Source organism: Pleurodeles waltl, chromosome 10 (assembly GCF_031143425.1).
Source record: "Pleurodeles waltl isolate 20211129_DDA chromosome 10, aPleWal1.hap1.20221129, whole genome shotgun sequence".
Taxonomy (NCBI): Eukaryota; Metazoa; Chordata; class Amphibia; order Caudata; family Salamandridae; genus Pleurodeles; species Pleurodeles waltl.
Window position 1 is genome coordinate 489,453,599 of NC_090449.1, and position 18,043 is coordinate 489,471,641.

At 43.8% G+C, this 18,043-nt stretch overlaps 1 protein-coding gene across 13 annotated transcripts in view; it reads left to right on the forward strand.

The window, feature by feature from the left end:
- The window catches only part of LOC138261643 (uncharacterized), a 1,036,964-nt gene that overhangs the window by 478,481 nt on the left and 540,440 nt on the right, over positions 1–18,043 (forward strand). For all 13 annotated transcript variants that reach the window (XM_069210793.1, XM_069210797.1, XM_069210802.1 and 10 more), the window contains one exon: positions 9,390–9,545. In XM_069210793.1, coding sequence (XP_069066894.1) covers positions 9,390–9,545 — 156 coding nt within the window. The remainder of the gene's footprint in view (positions 1–9,389; positions 9,546–18,043) is intronic.

An 18,043-nucleotide genomic window follows, 5' to 3' on the forward strand; every position in this document is an offset into this window, starting at 1 on the left:
AAGCCGGCTCCGAATGGAGCCGGCGGAGTTGCTGGTGTGCGACGGGTGCAGTTGCACCCGTCACGATTTTCAGTGTCTGCCAAGCAGACACTGTAAATCAATGTGGGGCCCCACGACACCCGTTCCCGCCAGCCAGGTTCTGGCGGTGAAAACTGCCAGAACCAGGCTGGCGAGAAGGGGGACGGAATCCCCATGGCGGCGCTGCTTGCAGCGCCGCCGTGGAGGATTCACAGGGGCACCGCCGGCTTCCCTTTTCTGACCGCGGCTTTACCGCCGCGGTCAGAATAGCCCCAGAAGCACCGCCAGCCTGTTGGCGGTGCTTCCTCCGTCCGCTACCCTGGCGGTCTCGGACCGCCAGGGTAGGAATGACCCCCTATATTATTACTTTGGAAGGAGCCTTTGCCCAAAGTCGCAATCTGTGCTTTTACATTGATTCTCGCCAGACATTCTTGAGCCATGGAATCTTGATTAGTAGCCAACCATGTACAAAGCAGGAAAGGGTGAAGCTGTTGTTTTTACTGTGTACAGGATAAATCTATTTAGAAGAAAGTGGTGACGAATTAAACATTTCGTAGGTAATGTAATGAAAAGTTTCAGTTCTATTAAGAACCCAATGGTCAGGATTAGGCTTTTCTTTCTTAGTTTATTTAGCCCAGCAGCCATTTAATTTTAATAACATTCAATATTATAACTACATTTCCCATGATGCAGTGGGAAAGAACACAAGAAACAGTTTGTTCAATCAGGGTATCCAGTGTGCCTTCATATTGCCTGGAGATGTTCTATCCCCCACTTTCTTCCTGCGAACACAGCCAATCGGTCTTCATGTCATTTCTGTTTAGTGGAACCCCCCCCCCCGACAAGATAAAGAACAGTATGAGGAACTAGCTAAATTACTCTTGTAAAGCATAAATAAGTACCAAAGTATAGGAATATAAATTGGTTGAATTCAATGTGAATAAGTACCACAGTGCAGCACTATGAATCAGTTAAAGTCAACATTTTAAACCACAGAGAATAAAAATGTCACTACCTACCAATTACTAACTTTGGTACAAACCAGGTGGGCTAATCCTCGCCTCTTAATCCTTAATAGAATTGAAACTTTCTGTAAAGTTAGCTAGGAAATGTTTCATTCTGTGCCAGGACCCGGAGGCGAGGATTAGGCTAGTTCAAAGCTTGTTAACCACCGGGGTTGCCATATTCATCACTGGTTTGAAATAAAACATTTTAAAAGTTAAATCCGAAGACCAATCTGCTGCATTAAGAATATCCTCGCGTGTAGCCCCTAACAAGAAGGCTTTGGATGCCATCGCTCCTCTTGCAGAATGGGCCCCAAACTAGGAAGTGTCAGTACCTACCTCCTGCATGGTCCATCTGATCAACCTGGCACTCGTAGGTGAAGATACTGGTTTGTGAGTTTTTTTAGTGAGAACAATGAGAAGTTGGCCTTCCCCCGGGGAACGTAACTCCTCTGTCATGGATTCATAACCCCGGAGCCACAATAGAGTTGCTAGTTTTGCGGACAGCTGTGTTCTAGACAAATATTTGTTGGAGTGCCATGACTGTATACAGGCGAAGCACAGCATTAACATCCCACAACTTTTGAGTAACAAGGTTGAAGCAGAGAGGACAACCTAATTCCTCTCAGAAGTTTATTGACAAGGGGATGCTAGCCAATTGGATGTCAAAGTACTGGCATAAGGCCCAGAGAAATGGCCCAGCTGAAGGTATTAATAAAACTATAGGCTGAACCTTCTGATGCAAGAGAGGCCAAGATATTCAAGATACAGACAATGCCCTCCCCCACGAGGTCCAACTGTTGTTGCGACACAACCCAACAATCACGACCAAGTGGAACGGTATCCCCTGTTTGTGGAGTCTACCCATGCTTTGGAGAGCAAATTGGCAGCTTCTTGAGAAAGTCCTGGGTCTTTCAAACGCTCCCTGTAATCCGCCATGCCGTGAGGTGGCGAGAGTGAGATAATACCAGGTGATTTTGATTCCCTTGGCGCTCCCTGAGGAGATCTGAAAACAGATGGAGAGGGATTGGAAAATCCCAAGAAACATCCATCAGAACTGGAAACCATTCTTGACACCTCCAATCACCACAATGTCTACCTGCTGCTCACGTACCTGAGTGGACAATCGCATAATCATCGTGAATGGTGGAAAGGCATAACCCTTCTCCTTGCTCCAATCTTGGAAAAAGGCATTGGTCACTATTGTGTTGGGATCAGGACGCCAGCTCTAGAACGTCTCCAGTTGGTGATCCAGCGGGGATGCAAATAGGTTGACTGATAGTGGTCCCCAGCGGCCCTGGAGAGCTCGAAACACCTTTTGATGGAGCTTCCACAGATTGGCATCCTGCCAATGCCAGGAGTGCCAGTCCGCTACTTGACTGGGCTTGCCCAGGAGATGTTCCACTACCACTGAAATGTGCTTGGTCAGACAGTGATTCCACAGTGACCGTGCCAGATCCGAGAGGATCTTGGATTTCGTTCCACCTAGGTGATTGACATTGTGAACTTCCACCACATTTTCCAATTTGAGAAGCACACAGCATTGGGCCTTGTCCCTTGTCCAGCATTTTACTGCAAAGGACCCCACCATTACCTTCAAGCAATTAATGTGTAGGCTTTGTTTGAGCTTGTGTTTGATTTTGGAGAGCTTTTGAGAAGAAAGACTCAAAGTAGCTTTGATTGAGTACATCAGGAACCCCAGAAACTGAGTGGACTGGGCTGGAATTAGAAAAGATTTCTGCTCATTGATTATTAAACCCAGAGATCTATGGTGAGCTGTATTTAAACAGAGAGAGACGACCTGGAAACTGATTGAGGATAATAATGTCGTTCAGGTAGACATTAGGTCTGGGCCCTTGGTCCCTTAAGTGTTCCACTACCGGATTTATCACCTTGGTGAAGCACCAAGGAGCAGAGGACAAACCAAACGAAAGGGAAACAAACTTGAATATCTGAAATCCATTGACATTTCAGTATCTGCCCGTGAGGAGAAAAAATGGGCTGCATCAGATAGGCATCTTTGATGTACAGGCGGACCATCCAATTGTTCACCTGCAACAAATCCCTGAGAAGGTGAATGCCTTCCATTTTAAAGTCACAATAAATCAGCCACTCGTTGAAGTCTCTGGTGTTGATCGCTGGACGTGGGCCCCAATCCCTCTACTCCACCTGGTATAGATTGCTCAAAAATGGTGGGGGTGCAGCAGGCATGGGACGTTTGCCTCCTTCTCCAAAAGTTGCCTGATCTTGGCATCTTCTTGTGCACCTGAACAGAGGAAAAACATATGGGTTGGGAGAGGGGAGTTGGGTTGGGGACCCGTAAAACTCTATTTGAAAACCCCTGACTGTTTGAAGGACCCATGCATCTGAAGTGAGACATTGTCTATTGTGGAAGAATTCCCCGATTCTGTCTCCAATATGGAGGCCCTCCGAGGCCTAAACACTTAACTTGGGGAGTATTGAAGGAACCACTGCCTCATCCTCTTGCGTCCCTTCATCTGGGGTAGGATCTGGCGTGATAGAAGTTCCCAAATTTGAACTGTTCCTGCCACTGTCCACAGCGAGAGTCTGAACCTTTGGTGGTGGCTGCGAAATCAGCATGGCCGAGCTCCCCCTACTACTGCCGGCAGCTGCAAAAACACGGGGGCTGAAATTGCGCCTAATGGGAACTGATCTTTGTCAAGCAAATTGAACTTACTCACAAATTTGCCCAATTGGCAAGTAAAAGGATCACCTAACTTGGGGTCTGTTTTAACTAAGAGACCTGTGCTGCTCTGTGGAAAATCACACCATTTGCATTTCCAAGGCATATCAGAGCCCTTTGAGCCCATCCTGACAGTCTCCATGGATATAAGACAGCCAGATGACTTGGCATCCTCAGCCATGTCTAGGATCTTGGCCAAGGGACCTGCTATGTCCAGAAGCTTGTTGCTCTCAGACGACTTCTGACCTCCTTATTTAAAGGGTTCCGTAGACGACCTGCAGTGTATGCAGCCACCTTAGGAGCTGGGGCCCACTTTGATGAATGAGGATGTATGAAGTCCTCCGGGTCCAACATGTCTGAGGTCAGAACTGGAGAGTTCGGCAATGCCTCAAAGAAGAGAGGTGGGAGCATTTAGTGGGTGCTTGTAAGCTTGGGAATGTGATGTCCTACTAAAGTAGAGTGAAGGGGAAGCCTGCTTATCAAGTTTCCCCTGACATTGACGGGGCCACCATACCTGCCCAAAAATGGGTTGCTCATTTTGAGAGAGTTTACTCACTGGATAGTGCAGAACAACCTGTGGAGGTGAACACTATAGTTTCCTTTTCCTTGAGCTTAAATTTCAATTTGGAAGAAGTTCAGGTTTCCATCTTGCGAAGCATCTCTAACAAAGCCCCTAGCCCGGATGGAGTCCCCGTAGATTTATGTAAAGAAAATGTTGCCCTGTGGGGCCCGTTACTGACTGATGTGCTTAACGCTGCTATGCAAACCAGTATTCCTAGCTCATGGAATTCAGCAGTAAGTGACAGTTTTTAAAAAAGGTTGTAGGCAATACCCAGCATGTTACCCCCCTTTTTCTTTGCTGGACTCCACAGTTAAGATAGTCAGACGAATTGTCCTTCATATTGAATAATGGATACTAGCAAACAATATTGTTTGCCCGGCCCAATATTGATATAGAGAGGGCAAAGGGACAATGGAACAGTATCTTAATCTCAACCTACTGGTGGGTAAATATGTGGTGGCCAAGAAGGGCACTGTTTATCCGGCTTATATGGACCTTAGCTGTGCCTTTGATAGGGTTAATCGATCAAAGCTATGGTCAATTTTGGAAGGCCTTGGGTTGCCCCAATCTTTGGTATACTTCCTTAGGGCACTACCCCAAGATGTTAATGCCTCAGTTAGATTTGGGAAGGCAGGGGAATGCTCTGATGTTTTCAAATTGTCAAAGGGGGTTAGGCAGGGGTGTGTCATGGTGCCAATTTTATTTCTACTATATATCAGTGGTCTGATTTCGTACCTAGTTACCCATGGTAAAGACTTTTTGAAAGTAAAAAATAATCCTGTCCCCTCATTATTATATGCGGATGATGCAGTCATCCTCTCTCGCACACTGAATGGTCTTAAACATCTGTTGTTGATATGGGAGTCCTACAACTGCATGTTAATACCTCAAAAATGCATTTTATGATATGTGGGAAGCGGAATCCGAAACTTAAACTGATCACAATCAAGGATCAGGTGATAGCAGTGGTAACCACCTTTTCTTATTTGGGGGCCACATTTGATGAGCACTGCACGTGGGCTCAATGTCTCGCAAATTGATGTCTGCACTTTTACCAGTTATGTGGGGCGCTATTTAGATTTGCTTGCTTAGTTTGGAGCAAACCTTTTCTACCGCTGTTTCAGATCTACAAGATGAAATGTTTACCTGTACTATTATGTGGTGCAGGAATCTGGGGGCACTCTAATTTTAAATCTATTCAGCGTAAAGAAAATCGTTTTTTTTTTTTTTTTTAAAGCTATTAGGGGTGGGACCGGCTAGCCCGAGTTGGTTTATGCACGAGGAGCTGGGTTTGTATTTTGCAGAAGACTATGCAAAGTTTGCTCCTATGTTCCTGTGGATATCAGTCTGGAGTGGGAAGATGGCAACTTTTAATAGGGAAGCCATTGAGGACTGCCTCAGTTGTGATCTAGGCCACAAAATCCCATGGCTTAACTATATTAGATCTACAGCCCTGTCATTGCGGCACCCAGAATTATTTTTTAATCCTGAATCGTTGAAACGGGCAGACATAAAGATTGCAAAGGATCTGCTATTAACGCAGTTTGGCAAAAGTAGAGAAAACCTGGCCTTGGGTAGTCAATCAGCCAATGCTCTGATGATTTTAAATACTACTCCTGGTCCTGAACCCTATCTTTCCTTTGTCAGAAACCCATGGGAAAGACTTCTTCTCACTAGGTTCAGGCTAGATTCTGTCCTATGCAATTTATGCTTCCCGCCTGTCAATATGAGCCCTTTGCAATTAATATTTGCCCTTCGATAATGTCTCGCCCCAGACCTTAGAACATCTGGTCTTGTTTTGTAGTTTTCACAATCCAATTCAGAAGAAGATTTTTCCTGCCTGTTCTCAAAGCCAAAGGATTTTATAAATATCGCCCTGCTTTTATATATTTACAAATGTTGAATGAACCTGCTGTTGCATTGGCAGTCTCTAACTTTTTAAAGAGCACTTTACGCTGGAACAAGATCATGAACTTTGGGCCTTAAATCATTGTGGTCTCTTAAAGCAACACATAGGATTTCTGTTTAGAACTCATAACATGTTTGGTTAGTTATTACATTAATTTTGAAGCCTGTGATGCTTGTACTTTTATGATTAATTGTATAACTGAAACAAAGGACATTCATTCAAGGCTTTATGCAGGCATTCAGCCAATGTAATTGGTAGTTTCTGATGGTGGATTTAAATCTACAATTTAAGACCAATCACATGAAACATCCAATAAGATCAGCTATGCCAGGCTTTAAAATATTTGAAGATAATCAGAGTAGCTAGGTGAGGTAAGAAACATGTGTAATCTTAAATAAGTTGGTTGTTGGAATGGAACCTGCCAATGTGATTGGTTGTTGTGGGAAATTGAAGTGTTAGCCTACCAATACTGTTGACTTCTTTAATTAGTAATCTTTTCCTTAGCCAATCAGGTAACTTATTTATCACATTTAACTGAACAATCACATTACTATATTGCAAGCTTTCTCTCTGAGTTAAGCCATTGGAATGGTATGGCAGTAAGCAGGTACATTACTGCTGTAATAGCTTACAGCCAATAACCTGATTTTAGCAGCAAATAAGGACCATCTGACCAATTTTATTAGTCTGATTTCCCTCTTGCTTGTGTCAGGTTTTATTTAGGGTTAGACATATTGATCTAATGGTGGGGATCTTCAACTTGAAAACTTAGAACAGAATGCTTACAAAAACAGTTAAAATAGAGGCTAGCGTGGGGAAAGCCAGTCCTCAGTCGATGTTAAGAATTTACAAGCGCATTCTCAATGAGTGATCAAATACACGCCATCCATCTACCTCATACTTACTTCTTCAGACAGTGAGTAGAATGGACTTCTATATTTGCTCTTGTCGCTGTTTTTTTTTTTTTTCCTTCATGTGGAAAACTTACTTTAAAGTGGATTACACACCTTTCTCTAAACAGTCCTGAAATATGAAAGTGTGGCATACTCTTCCTTATGCTGAAATTTAAATTTACATATTTCAATTGTTGGTATGGTATTATCCGCATTTCTGCTTTTGTGAATCTGAATTTGGAAATTCTGACCAGAAGTTTTATTTTTTGTGTAACTAAGTTGCCAACCCCCTTCCCTACCCATGTTTAGATTAAAATAACTTTTGCATTCTCCTCTGCACCAAATGTGACCTTTGAAGTAAGATTTGTGTGTAATTCACATACAGAATTACCAATATGAGCTTGCAACTGTGTATTTGTTGATGACAGGATGCAAGCTAAGGCATTTCTCACTTTTACCTAATCCTGGTCTAAGCCGTACTAGAGAGTGGAAATAATGCTGTTAGCTTTAGGAAGAAAACCTTTCATAAGAACAGGACCAACAATTTAACAGTCAAATCGATCAGAAATATAGGTGTAAGCAGCAAGCATCACCTTTATTATTTTTTGTATAAAGACTGGGACAATCAAAGAATGTGACCCAAAGGGAGGTCATTTTGAAATGGCAGCTGTATTTAAAATATTGGTAATAAATGGGACCCAGGGATCTATGTTGAACATACAAATATCCTTGGGCAACCCATTGGGTTCAGGTGCCTCCCTCTCCAAACTCTTTTGGATGGCCTCCGTCACCTTGAAAGTGAAAGTAATTGTGGAAGGAACCAAGGAAAGGGTGGTGTCATTAGCATGTAGCTCTGAAGGGTAGGCGTTGTATATTTTGAGGTTGGGGAAGTGCGAAATCCATGCATCTGCCTGAATACACTGGTCAAGAGACAGTTTCTATACTCAAAAAGGACGAGTTATCTTGTAAAAAGGCCCCCCATTCTTTTTAAACACAAGATAATGTCAGTCCTACATTTAAAATATTTTTTTAGGTTCCAATTTGCAGTGGAAGACCTCCATTTTACAACGTTGATTTCTTTAAAGGTGATCAAAAGGTGTCAATGATCCAATGTACTACAGGTGTTAAACCATTTTGGTGATTTATCTAATTTACATTTCAAGGGGACATTCACAAGCCTTTTTATATTGAGACACATTTCATTAAAAAAACCTAACATATCAGAAAATTAAGTATTAAAAGCAAGACGACCCAAACATTCTTTCAGACATTAAAAAAGCACTCTTACAAAATATTTCTGGATTAATGTTATCAAAGTGGCGTCTGCAACCCTGATCCTGAGTGGTTTCAATTCTAGGGTATGTCCACTTAATGGTAATAGAGAGTGGGTACGGTCAGAAAAATGACTGATGACTATGTTAAAACCAGTGAGAATGTTAGGTATATTTTCTGAAATATAAATATAATCAATAATCTTGTTATAGCCCTTGCCATAATATGCAGGCAGGATTCTATTAGAATAATTATTGAGAACAGTTTTGTTTAAAAGATTGGCCTCAAGTGCAAGGTTATTCATCGCCTCACCATGCAGTTTGTTTTTACGAAGTGGTGCTAGACTTTACATGAGTGCATTTAGGTTTCAGAAATATGGACAGTCGAATGGACAAAAATGTAAATTGGCATCCCCGAAATGGACAATAGAATAGTGATAAGTTGGAGAGTTCCTGTAACTAGGCAATATGTTTCTCAAAACAAGACAAGACACTAATTATTCTGATTAAAATTATTGTTATAAAAGTTCATAGTAAATCATTACTGTTGCTTCCTTAAAACTTAAAAGGATGGGTAGTTACCCTTTCCAGCTGATAAACTCTTTGCTCTTGAAGGTGGCTTAAAGGACAATGGCGATAAATGCAGCTGAAAATATCAGAATGCAGACATTGTTGCCATTGGAGGCTGTCTGTGACACATCCAATAATTGTCTCTTTGCCACTGAAAGATCTGAAATCACTATGGTACAGACCGGATGAACGTGAGGTTCTTTGTAGTTCTGAATTTATAAGGCAAATCAGAAATTATACTGAAACTATCTGCTTCAACTGGGCCAAATGAGGTTTTCATAAGAGAAGGTCTTCTATCTTTTTTAAACCAATCAGACATAGTCCCAGTCAGATCTGACCTTGCTTTCTTGGTCTGTAGACTTCGCTGTGTGTTTCTGAATTTGCACTGATATCACAATGAAAAGTAAGTATAAGAACTTTGATAGTTTAACCCATTCCACTGCTCTTCCTCCTGACAGATCCTGGTCCAGGCAAGTCTCCGCTGCATGGCCTGGTGAGCTGCCTGAATGACATCTCTGTAGGCAGGTTGAGTCCCCACAAAGTGACTGCCACTGGCAGGCGTGGCAGGGAATGGAGAAAGCCAGAAGTCAGTGTTCGACAGTTGAATGAAGAAGGTGAGTGACAGGAGAACTGTTTATCAGTTTTCAGAAATTGGAGGTTGTTTTAGTAAACGTGTATTGGTCTACAATGACATCATACAGATGCTGTATATAACTGCATTATTCATGAACAATATGTGATCAATGATAGATCACACAAGGACAGGTTTTGCACACAAAATCTAATTGCGTCATCATGGTCAATGCAATATTGGTTCACAGAAAATTGTCGATGCATTCTCATACATCGATCACCTTGAAGTTACAACATGGCCTCCTGTTGAGTCAGCGTATTTAGGTATTGCACTCTGACTTGAAGTACTTGAACCTAACCTACAATTCTGTGACTGCTTAGAAATGCCTGCTGAGTTTAGGCAGATCCAAGTGAAGACTTGCACTCATCATTTGCTACACGTAGGGGTCCAAATGGACTCGAATTGTGGTGGTCTGAAAAGGGATTGTATGTTTGTTTTCACAAAGACTAGTCAGAGTTCATGAAAGGTCTTTATTGGCGTTCCCACAAGTGCCACACTCTCCAGTGCCACAGTAACTGAATACAAAGATGAACAATCTCATGACAGCTCCTTTTGAGGTGTTCCTCATGTCCTCATGTCAGGTGTGAAAGACCTCTGTTCGAAGATGGCTTTCCTCCTGGTTTTGATATGGCAATATGAGTTCAATGTCGAGCGTTCATAGGCAAAATATATTTGTGTTGCACCAAGAACAAAGTTAATGCCCAAAGTATCCTCAGTGAATGAACAAGTAGTTCTTCACTTGTCTTCCATTGGGAGAAGTGCATTGCATTCTCCTGAAGTCCGCATACTCCTCAGATTCTTCTTTGACAGAGCAAAACAATTCAGGACTTCAGATCACCTCTTTTTCTAATGTGGATACCCTGCCTGAGTTGCCCTTAACAAAACAAGGCAGAGCATGGTGGATATCAGCCTCCATCACCTGGATATCAGCCTTCAACACCTTTTGTCACAGGAAGGCAAGCAATCTCTTGGTGGGCTGTTCTACAAAACCTGCCATGCCACTGTCTAGAAGAACAGGAACATGTTTGTTAGAAACTATTCCGTGGATCTCAGTGCAGCAGCGTATTCTTCTGTGGGTCAAAAATAACCTGTTTCACGGGTCAGTCTGCTTCATCTTTTTCATTTGCCTTCAGTTACTTCTTGCTGTTCTGATTAAAGCAAGTGAATCTGTAAATATCTAGTGCTAGAGGAAAACTAATTTGTTGCTGGTATCCCCGGTTCTCCAACTTATTTTTCGTTGATACACACTTTTTTATTCTCTCCTTCACTATTGTATTTTGGAATCTGAGCTATTTTGGCCTCTAAGAGAACCGAAGTGCTCAGCAAGTTTCCTTAATTTACTGAAGTTTGGGCAGTTTCAGATGAGTTTAATCTGCTGCTTAACACCTCCTATTGCTATGTTAGTCTAACAGTGGTCAGTCCAGAAGACGAAAGTGCTCATCGAGCCACCCAACTGGTAGAGTCGGCCCCAGAAACGTTTCTATCATCCTGCTCTATTTTTTTGAATAGGGAACCCAACATTAGTGCTGGTGTAATTCTCCATCCTATACAACACAACACAGCACCAGCCTCCCCAGATGCTACTTCTAATGCTCATCCTGACACAAACGTCTTGATCTTTTTACTTGAATACAAATCACAAGGGAGCCATACAATTTTAAATACAGGGAACATCTTATGCTTCTAAGCGACAACCAGTGATGCGAACCACTTGAAATCATCAGATTTGGTGGCAATACAATTTATACGGTCTTTAAGCCCTATAGGCAGTGAGGCAACTGTGGCCACATGGGCCACAGCAGTAATAGCCAGGAAGATTTTGGAAGAACAGGCCTTTTAAAAAAAATTGGGGTATAACAGTGATGCCATACTGCACTCCTTGCTAGCCACAGCCACTGCTAGCCACAAAGCAGCATGGCCAGGGCTCACATATTTCTAAAACCACCTACTCAGCTCTTGAGGGGGTGAGAAGTACTTCGCCCTCAGACAGAGCAAGGCAAAACTTCCAACCTTGCCCAATCACAGATATAACAGCCTCACAGGACTGGAAATGGATATCTAGCACAATAAATGGGGTAACCAACACCTAATGACAGGGTTCACCTGCCATGACAAGACCATTGATTAAACTAAGCTCCCTAGCCTTGGAAAAACGGGCACCTAGACGAAGCCCCACCTGCATCTCCTCCTGGAACATTTATTGTTCTAGGAAGCAAAACATCCGACAGACAAGTACTACTCTTTTTGCAAATGTTTGATATCATCCTCTTGCAGGAAACATGGCTGGAACAGCCATTTCACATGAAGGGCTTTGCAGATTATCACATCCTGGCCCATAAAGGAGCCAGATTCAGACATTTGAAGGGCGGCATGTCAGTTTACACCTCTGTAACAAGTATTAGCGAGGTTAAGGAACTGAAGGCGAAGTCAGAGGAAGAAATCAAGCTAAAAGCAATTAGAGCAACACTGCAATACGAAGGGAAGGATCTAAGATGTGATCTGCCCTAAGGTTGGGGTCCTGCTGCCAAGCAGGAGGAACGTACCAGAGTCTTCCGCCCTTATCAGTTCATGAATAGCGAGCACTCTTATCACCTCACAAATACTTCAGACCTCGCTAACCGAGACCAGAGGGACTAGATACCCTAGACGGCTTTGTGGCCCCGGGAGGCGGCCATTTTCTTCATCACCTGCTCCCACTTGCCATTTCCAGTGAGCGCTATAAAGCGCAAGGGGGCATACCTCAGTGCAGGCCGCGCCCAGGCAAAGCCTGGGCCAAGGGCCCCGTTCATGACCAACTGAGGCCAGGCTGGGCCACCCTCCTGAGTCTGGTTCTTTTCTAGCCACACCTGAATAGTTTCCTCTTCCTCTAGCTCCCCCTCAAAGTACCATCTCAGGCCCCTTGTTCCGTCCCAACACATTGCCACAGATATGGGTAAAAGAAAAGCGACTGAGGGTGGTACAGGGATGGGGGGGGGGGTGAAAGCACAAACAAATCTCTTAAAAGTCAGGCTGCAGTGACGTGCTTGATCGCATTGATGACCTCCTGGATGATTGCAGGGAAATACGAGCCCCACCATCTGGTGCAGACAAACCATTGAGTCCCAAACCGTGCCTAGCAATCCAAACGCTGACTAATAAGCAGGAAAGCTTATCCAATATGTTCAGTAAGGCTTGGGTATGGTTGAGGAACAAGACTAGTACAGTGCCCCAAAACCCAGCTGATCTAGTTCCTAGGTCTGGCCCCCTCATGACTCAGCAATAGTATCTCCACCCTCTCCCATCCCGTGTACCAATTGTTTTCTTCCACTATCAAGTCCCTCAGATCTACCTACAACTCAGGATCTCATAGCTTCTCCCATCCAGGCTAAGGCAGGTTGCTTCCCAAACAACCAGTCATGCGCTCTCTCCACAACCCCCTAAATGATGACCTGGTAGGTTGTATACAATCACTCAGGTCAGAAATAGCAGCCCTTAAGTGCACGATAGGCGAACTTGTGGTTACATTGGGGCATCTTATGGAAGAGAGGAGGAGAATAGCTAGAGAAAGAGCCGCCATCTCAGTTTTGACTAACACTGCCAGTCCGGCACCCTTTGTCTCCACTATGCCCCCTCATGCAAAACACCATGGAGGCCACTCAGATTTATCACATGAGGACACTATCTTTAGGCGGTTGGTCGGAGCCCACAAAACAGGTCCGCAAAAATATGTTCTCACCATCTTAATTTGGAGTCTAACTACACACCCATATTTGTATTTATTAACTATTTCTACTTTTTCACCTCCCTGGGTACCAGGAAAAATGCCCCCTTTCTTTTTCTCAACATCATTTTTTTCCTCTTATCCAGATTAACTCTAAGATTTTGACTTTGAAATTAGTTATAAGAAGACATCTAATTTTCTTTGCCATCACAACTCTGTCATGTCAACTATCACTAGCTCATCAGCCTATAATAAACAAGAGACGTGGGTCCCATCCATTTTTGGGCATAAACCCCCGGCCTCATTTAATATGTTTGGCAAATCAGACAGGTGTATGGCAAACAATAGAGGGGCCAAGACAGAACCTTATCACAGCCCATTCTTTAATAGGATGTTATTTGATAAAGTCCCACAAGTACCTAAAATCACATGGGCCCAATTTTGCGTACGTAATCCCTGGAGGAGGAAAAGAATGGCTCAGTCCAACCCAAGCTTCCTCAACATATCCCACAGCAGAGTCCGGCCCACCAGTTCAAAAGCAGCTAAAAAAACAGACAAAGAAACAAAATAGGCGACCTTTTACCTCTATTGACTTTTTTGCCAATGCCCGGGTACTAAAACAGTGGTCTATTGTCGAATTACTTCACTAGACCCAGCACTAATTTAGCAAATACTGTTTTCTTCCCACATCCAGCGGCTAATTAGACGATAATTCTTTGGTTGTGTTGCATCATCCTTCTTGTAAATTGGCCTAATTATTGCACCTTTCCAACTCTCAGGGACGCAACCAGAATCAAAGAGTTTCTGGAAGGTAACATAAGAGTCTTGCCCACCAATCCACATTGTTTTTTATTATAACTGCTGTTGGGCAGCTGCTTTAGTTACCTTAAGAGCCACAATTATTTCTTTCATCCTCTGAAGGGAGAAGTATGACCTTATTTCGCCACTTATCTCAACTTTATTTTCCAGGTCTAACCCTACATTCTTCCCTCCATATAGACTGCCTAAATGCATATTCCAGTCATCTTCCCCGACTAAACACTGCATATCCCAAGGGCCTTCCCCTCCCTTACCAACTGCCAGAACTTCCTAGTATTGTTAGTTCCTATCAGATCTAACATAATTTGCCAATTTGTATTTATGTGCTCCCTTTTTCTTTTACTCTCAATGTTTTTATAGTCTTATTTGGCTAAACAGAGCTTCTGTTCAGTTCCCTTACCAGGCCTTTTCCTAAATTCCCTTTCCAACTTCCACACCTTTAACTTCAGGGTCCTACTTTTGTGATTAAACCAGGTATTTTTATAATCCCCACTAACTTGTCCCTGTTCTTTATTCACGTGTATTATTTTCAGTTTTACTTTCAAACAACCAACCACTTGTTCAATTACTCTTTCATATCCCATAATCACATAAGTTGGATCTTCAGCCAAGCTGAGACCCTTATAATTTATCATCAGATCATTGAGCACTTTTAAACTGTTCTCTGTGATACGTGTGGTTATCCGACGTGGGAACTCTATCTGCGAAGCAGCTCCTCTTTCTGCATGGTAACGGGTGTACGTATCCACTTCGGGGGCATCCTTAACTTCCTCTGCCAGTCTCTCCTTCTCAATTGTAGCATAAGACAGGGATCTTTCACCCATCATGTAATTATTCACCACAAAGGGGGAAAGGCAGGGAGATGAAGATAACCTTGGCTCTGGTAAGAGTACCCCCCCATGTTCCTAACCATCCCTTCCACTGAAGATAAGTCCCCATCCTGTAAAGAATCCAAGACTGGTCACTTGCTACAACCCATTCTTCCTCCCTCTGACCAACATTTGGGGGCTTTTCCTTTGCAATATGCTGAGATACATCGGCATTCCTTTTAAAATACTTCCCCAGAAATTCTTTAATTGATTGGCCCAAATGCGTTACACCAGCTTCTTCCCCGGTGGGTGTCAGGACAGGACATCCTCGTGTTGCAAAATAGGGGCCATATTTCCTCCTTCAGAGCTAATAGCAATATCTCCTAAGGACTGGCACTCGTTAGGTTTACACTTTTCCCCCTGTGATGTATTTTAATCCCTTCTTTGGGCCACACACACCCCCATGTCCTTGTTTTACTTGTGGGCATTATATATTTATATTTTCCCAGGAGACGATAAGGCAGTATGAATGGGAAGGGCTTGCCTCCACCTCTAAATTGCCACTACCGTCGCCTCCACACACCACGTTACTTGTCCACATCACGTTCAAAGGCCAAATCTGCTTTTCCACTCCTTGTTTCCAACTATCCTGCTGGTCTTTTATCTCCTTGGTGCTTTTTCCTCTACTTATATAGTGTCTCTTAGCACCACTAAAAACTCCTTAGTGCTTCTTCTTTGCGCTTCTTCTAACCCCTTCCCCCTGTGACCGCTGCACACTCATGCTGCAGTATCACTCCACCATACGCTCTAACTCCCCCAGCTTTCTAGGGGGGCTGAGCACAGTAGCGCACTACAGCTAGGAGCTGGGAGCACACAGGGTTAGGTTTAATAGCAATGATACAGTTTACTCCAAAACCATGCGACTTGAGACTACACCTTGCTTAAACCACAAAACTGAGGATCCTCCAATCGTTAATGAAAAAGGCTAGATGCAAATATATACAATTCACCTATTTGCGAGGGGGCACCAGACCAAAAATATGCAATTCCGGTTCACAGGTGGTCACTCAGGCAAAGCAGTCCTGGGAGGTCCTATCCAGGAAACCACGGCTCCTTATGCCAGATACCACCTACCACCCTACTGCTCCCTATGACCGTGTGCACAGCACAACAAGCGCAAGAATAAAATTTGACCAAGTCCAGCCACATGACCCCCCGGCCGCCACCCGCTAACTCACCTGGTGAAAATGACCGACAGGCTCACTTTATGGCAGAAACTCTGTGGCGAGCACTAAAATGCTGCTCCAGCCTAATTCCAACTCTTGCTCCTATTCCAGTGACTTCTGTGGCCTCTGTGGCTCCCACTGGGACACAGAGCCTTAAAGCCCAGGAGGGCGATACAATGCAAGAGGACACAGACCTTCAAATTATTTTCTTCTCACCTGAGTCTTCAGTACCATCGCCGGTTAGTTGAAAGGTTAGGTTTAGAAACCAGACAGGACTCCCAAGGTTTCTAGCACAATACAGCAGCCTGAGCACAAGAGCACACAGAAGTGTGAGAGGCGCATGGACGCAGGCAGCGGGCACTCTTTCGTAGTTACAATTGGTAAAGCTACATAAGAGATTCATAAAACTTACCATCAGAAAACTTTTCTGGCACCCGTGTGACAATGATTTACAACAAAAATTGAGGTGGAACAAGGCAGCACTAAGAAAGCTAATGTATTCATGCAGAAGAAAACATGAAGAAATGCTCTGGGCACACCTACTCTGCGACATAAAAGGGAATGACCACACACAAGATTCTGGCAGGAGCTAAACTTCTTACAATGCCCTTCCCAACTAGGGGTCAGTTCTCATTTGACCGAAGCTGCCTGGGTAAAAATTCTGAAGGAGCACTTCAGTTGCCACGCGGAGGGGCAATAAGAGGGTATCACACCATGCTCCGCCATTAGCATATCAAAGCAGAAACAGGGAAGGCCAGTTGATGATCTGTTGACATCTCAGGTTGGGCCTATGGACACTGCATAGTAACAAGACAATTAATTGAGAAATCTGAGTCAAGTGGGGGCTCCGGGAAAGAATGGGATATTTCCAGCACTCTTCAAGCAGGATGTCAGATATTGGTCAGAGAAGCCGAAGTCGATTTCTGGCAGATTTTAGAGGATGCTCGAATTCCAGCTTCACGGAGAGGGTCCATCATCTCACCGATTCCCAAGCATGGGTGATAAGAATAGCTCCAACAATTTGCAGCTTGTGGCGCTTGTCGACAAAGAAGCTAAATATTTTGCTGTCATTATTCTGGGGGAGTAAACTGTCATGTCCTCGGCTATTCACATCATCCCAATAAATTAGTCTGGCTTCAGTAAGAATGTGGCAACCATAACCAACATAATAGCATTGCCCCTGCTGATAGATGGAGCCGTAGGACCCAAGTCTCCCCTCTACTTTGCTTCATTTATTTCCTGGCCGCCCTTGATTATATTGACTGCGGCTTGCTATGGTGGAAGCTGGCGGCATGGATTATTTCACCAACCCTTCTGAAGCTACTAATTACATTACATACAGATACTTGGGTGCAAGTTAAGCTGGGGTTGGGGACGCATCTCTCAAGATGCATACCAACCACCAAAGGCTTAATGCAGGGATGTGTTCTTGCCTCTTTTTTCTGCTGATTTAATTTGCTGTAATTCTCGTGCTCTGAAGCTGTCTGGCAGTCTAGCCCTTTCAAATCTCCTTTACGTAGACGACCCAGTGTTAAAAAGCCAGACCTCAGTTGAATTGCAGCGTCTTCTTAACATCACCCATACTTATTCAAAAGCAGATGGCCCAAAACTCAATTTTGATAAAGCGAAAATGATGTTTGTAAACAGCCGAAAAAGGAAAATACCAAGTTGGTGTATTGCTGCCCTACCTCTAAAGACTGTGGCCCTCATTACGAGGCTAGCGGTCAACAGACTGCCAGCCTTGCGGCAGCGGTTTTACCACCGCAGGGCCTGCAGTAAAGACCACCGCCTTTCAAGTTGTGATATCTGCCTCAAGCCAGACTGCCAAAATGCCACCTGGCCCGCCGGTGCGGTCGCACTGTCACCGCCGGCAGTGAGACCCTCCAGGCCGGCGGCAGCCTTTATGCCGATGGCCACATTACAT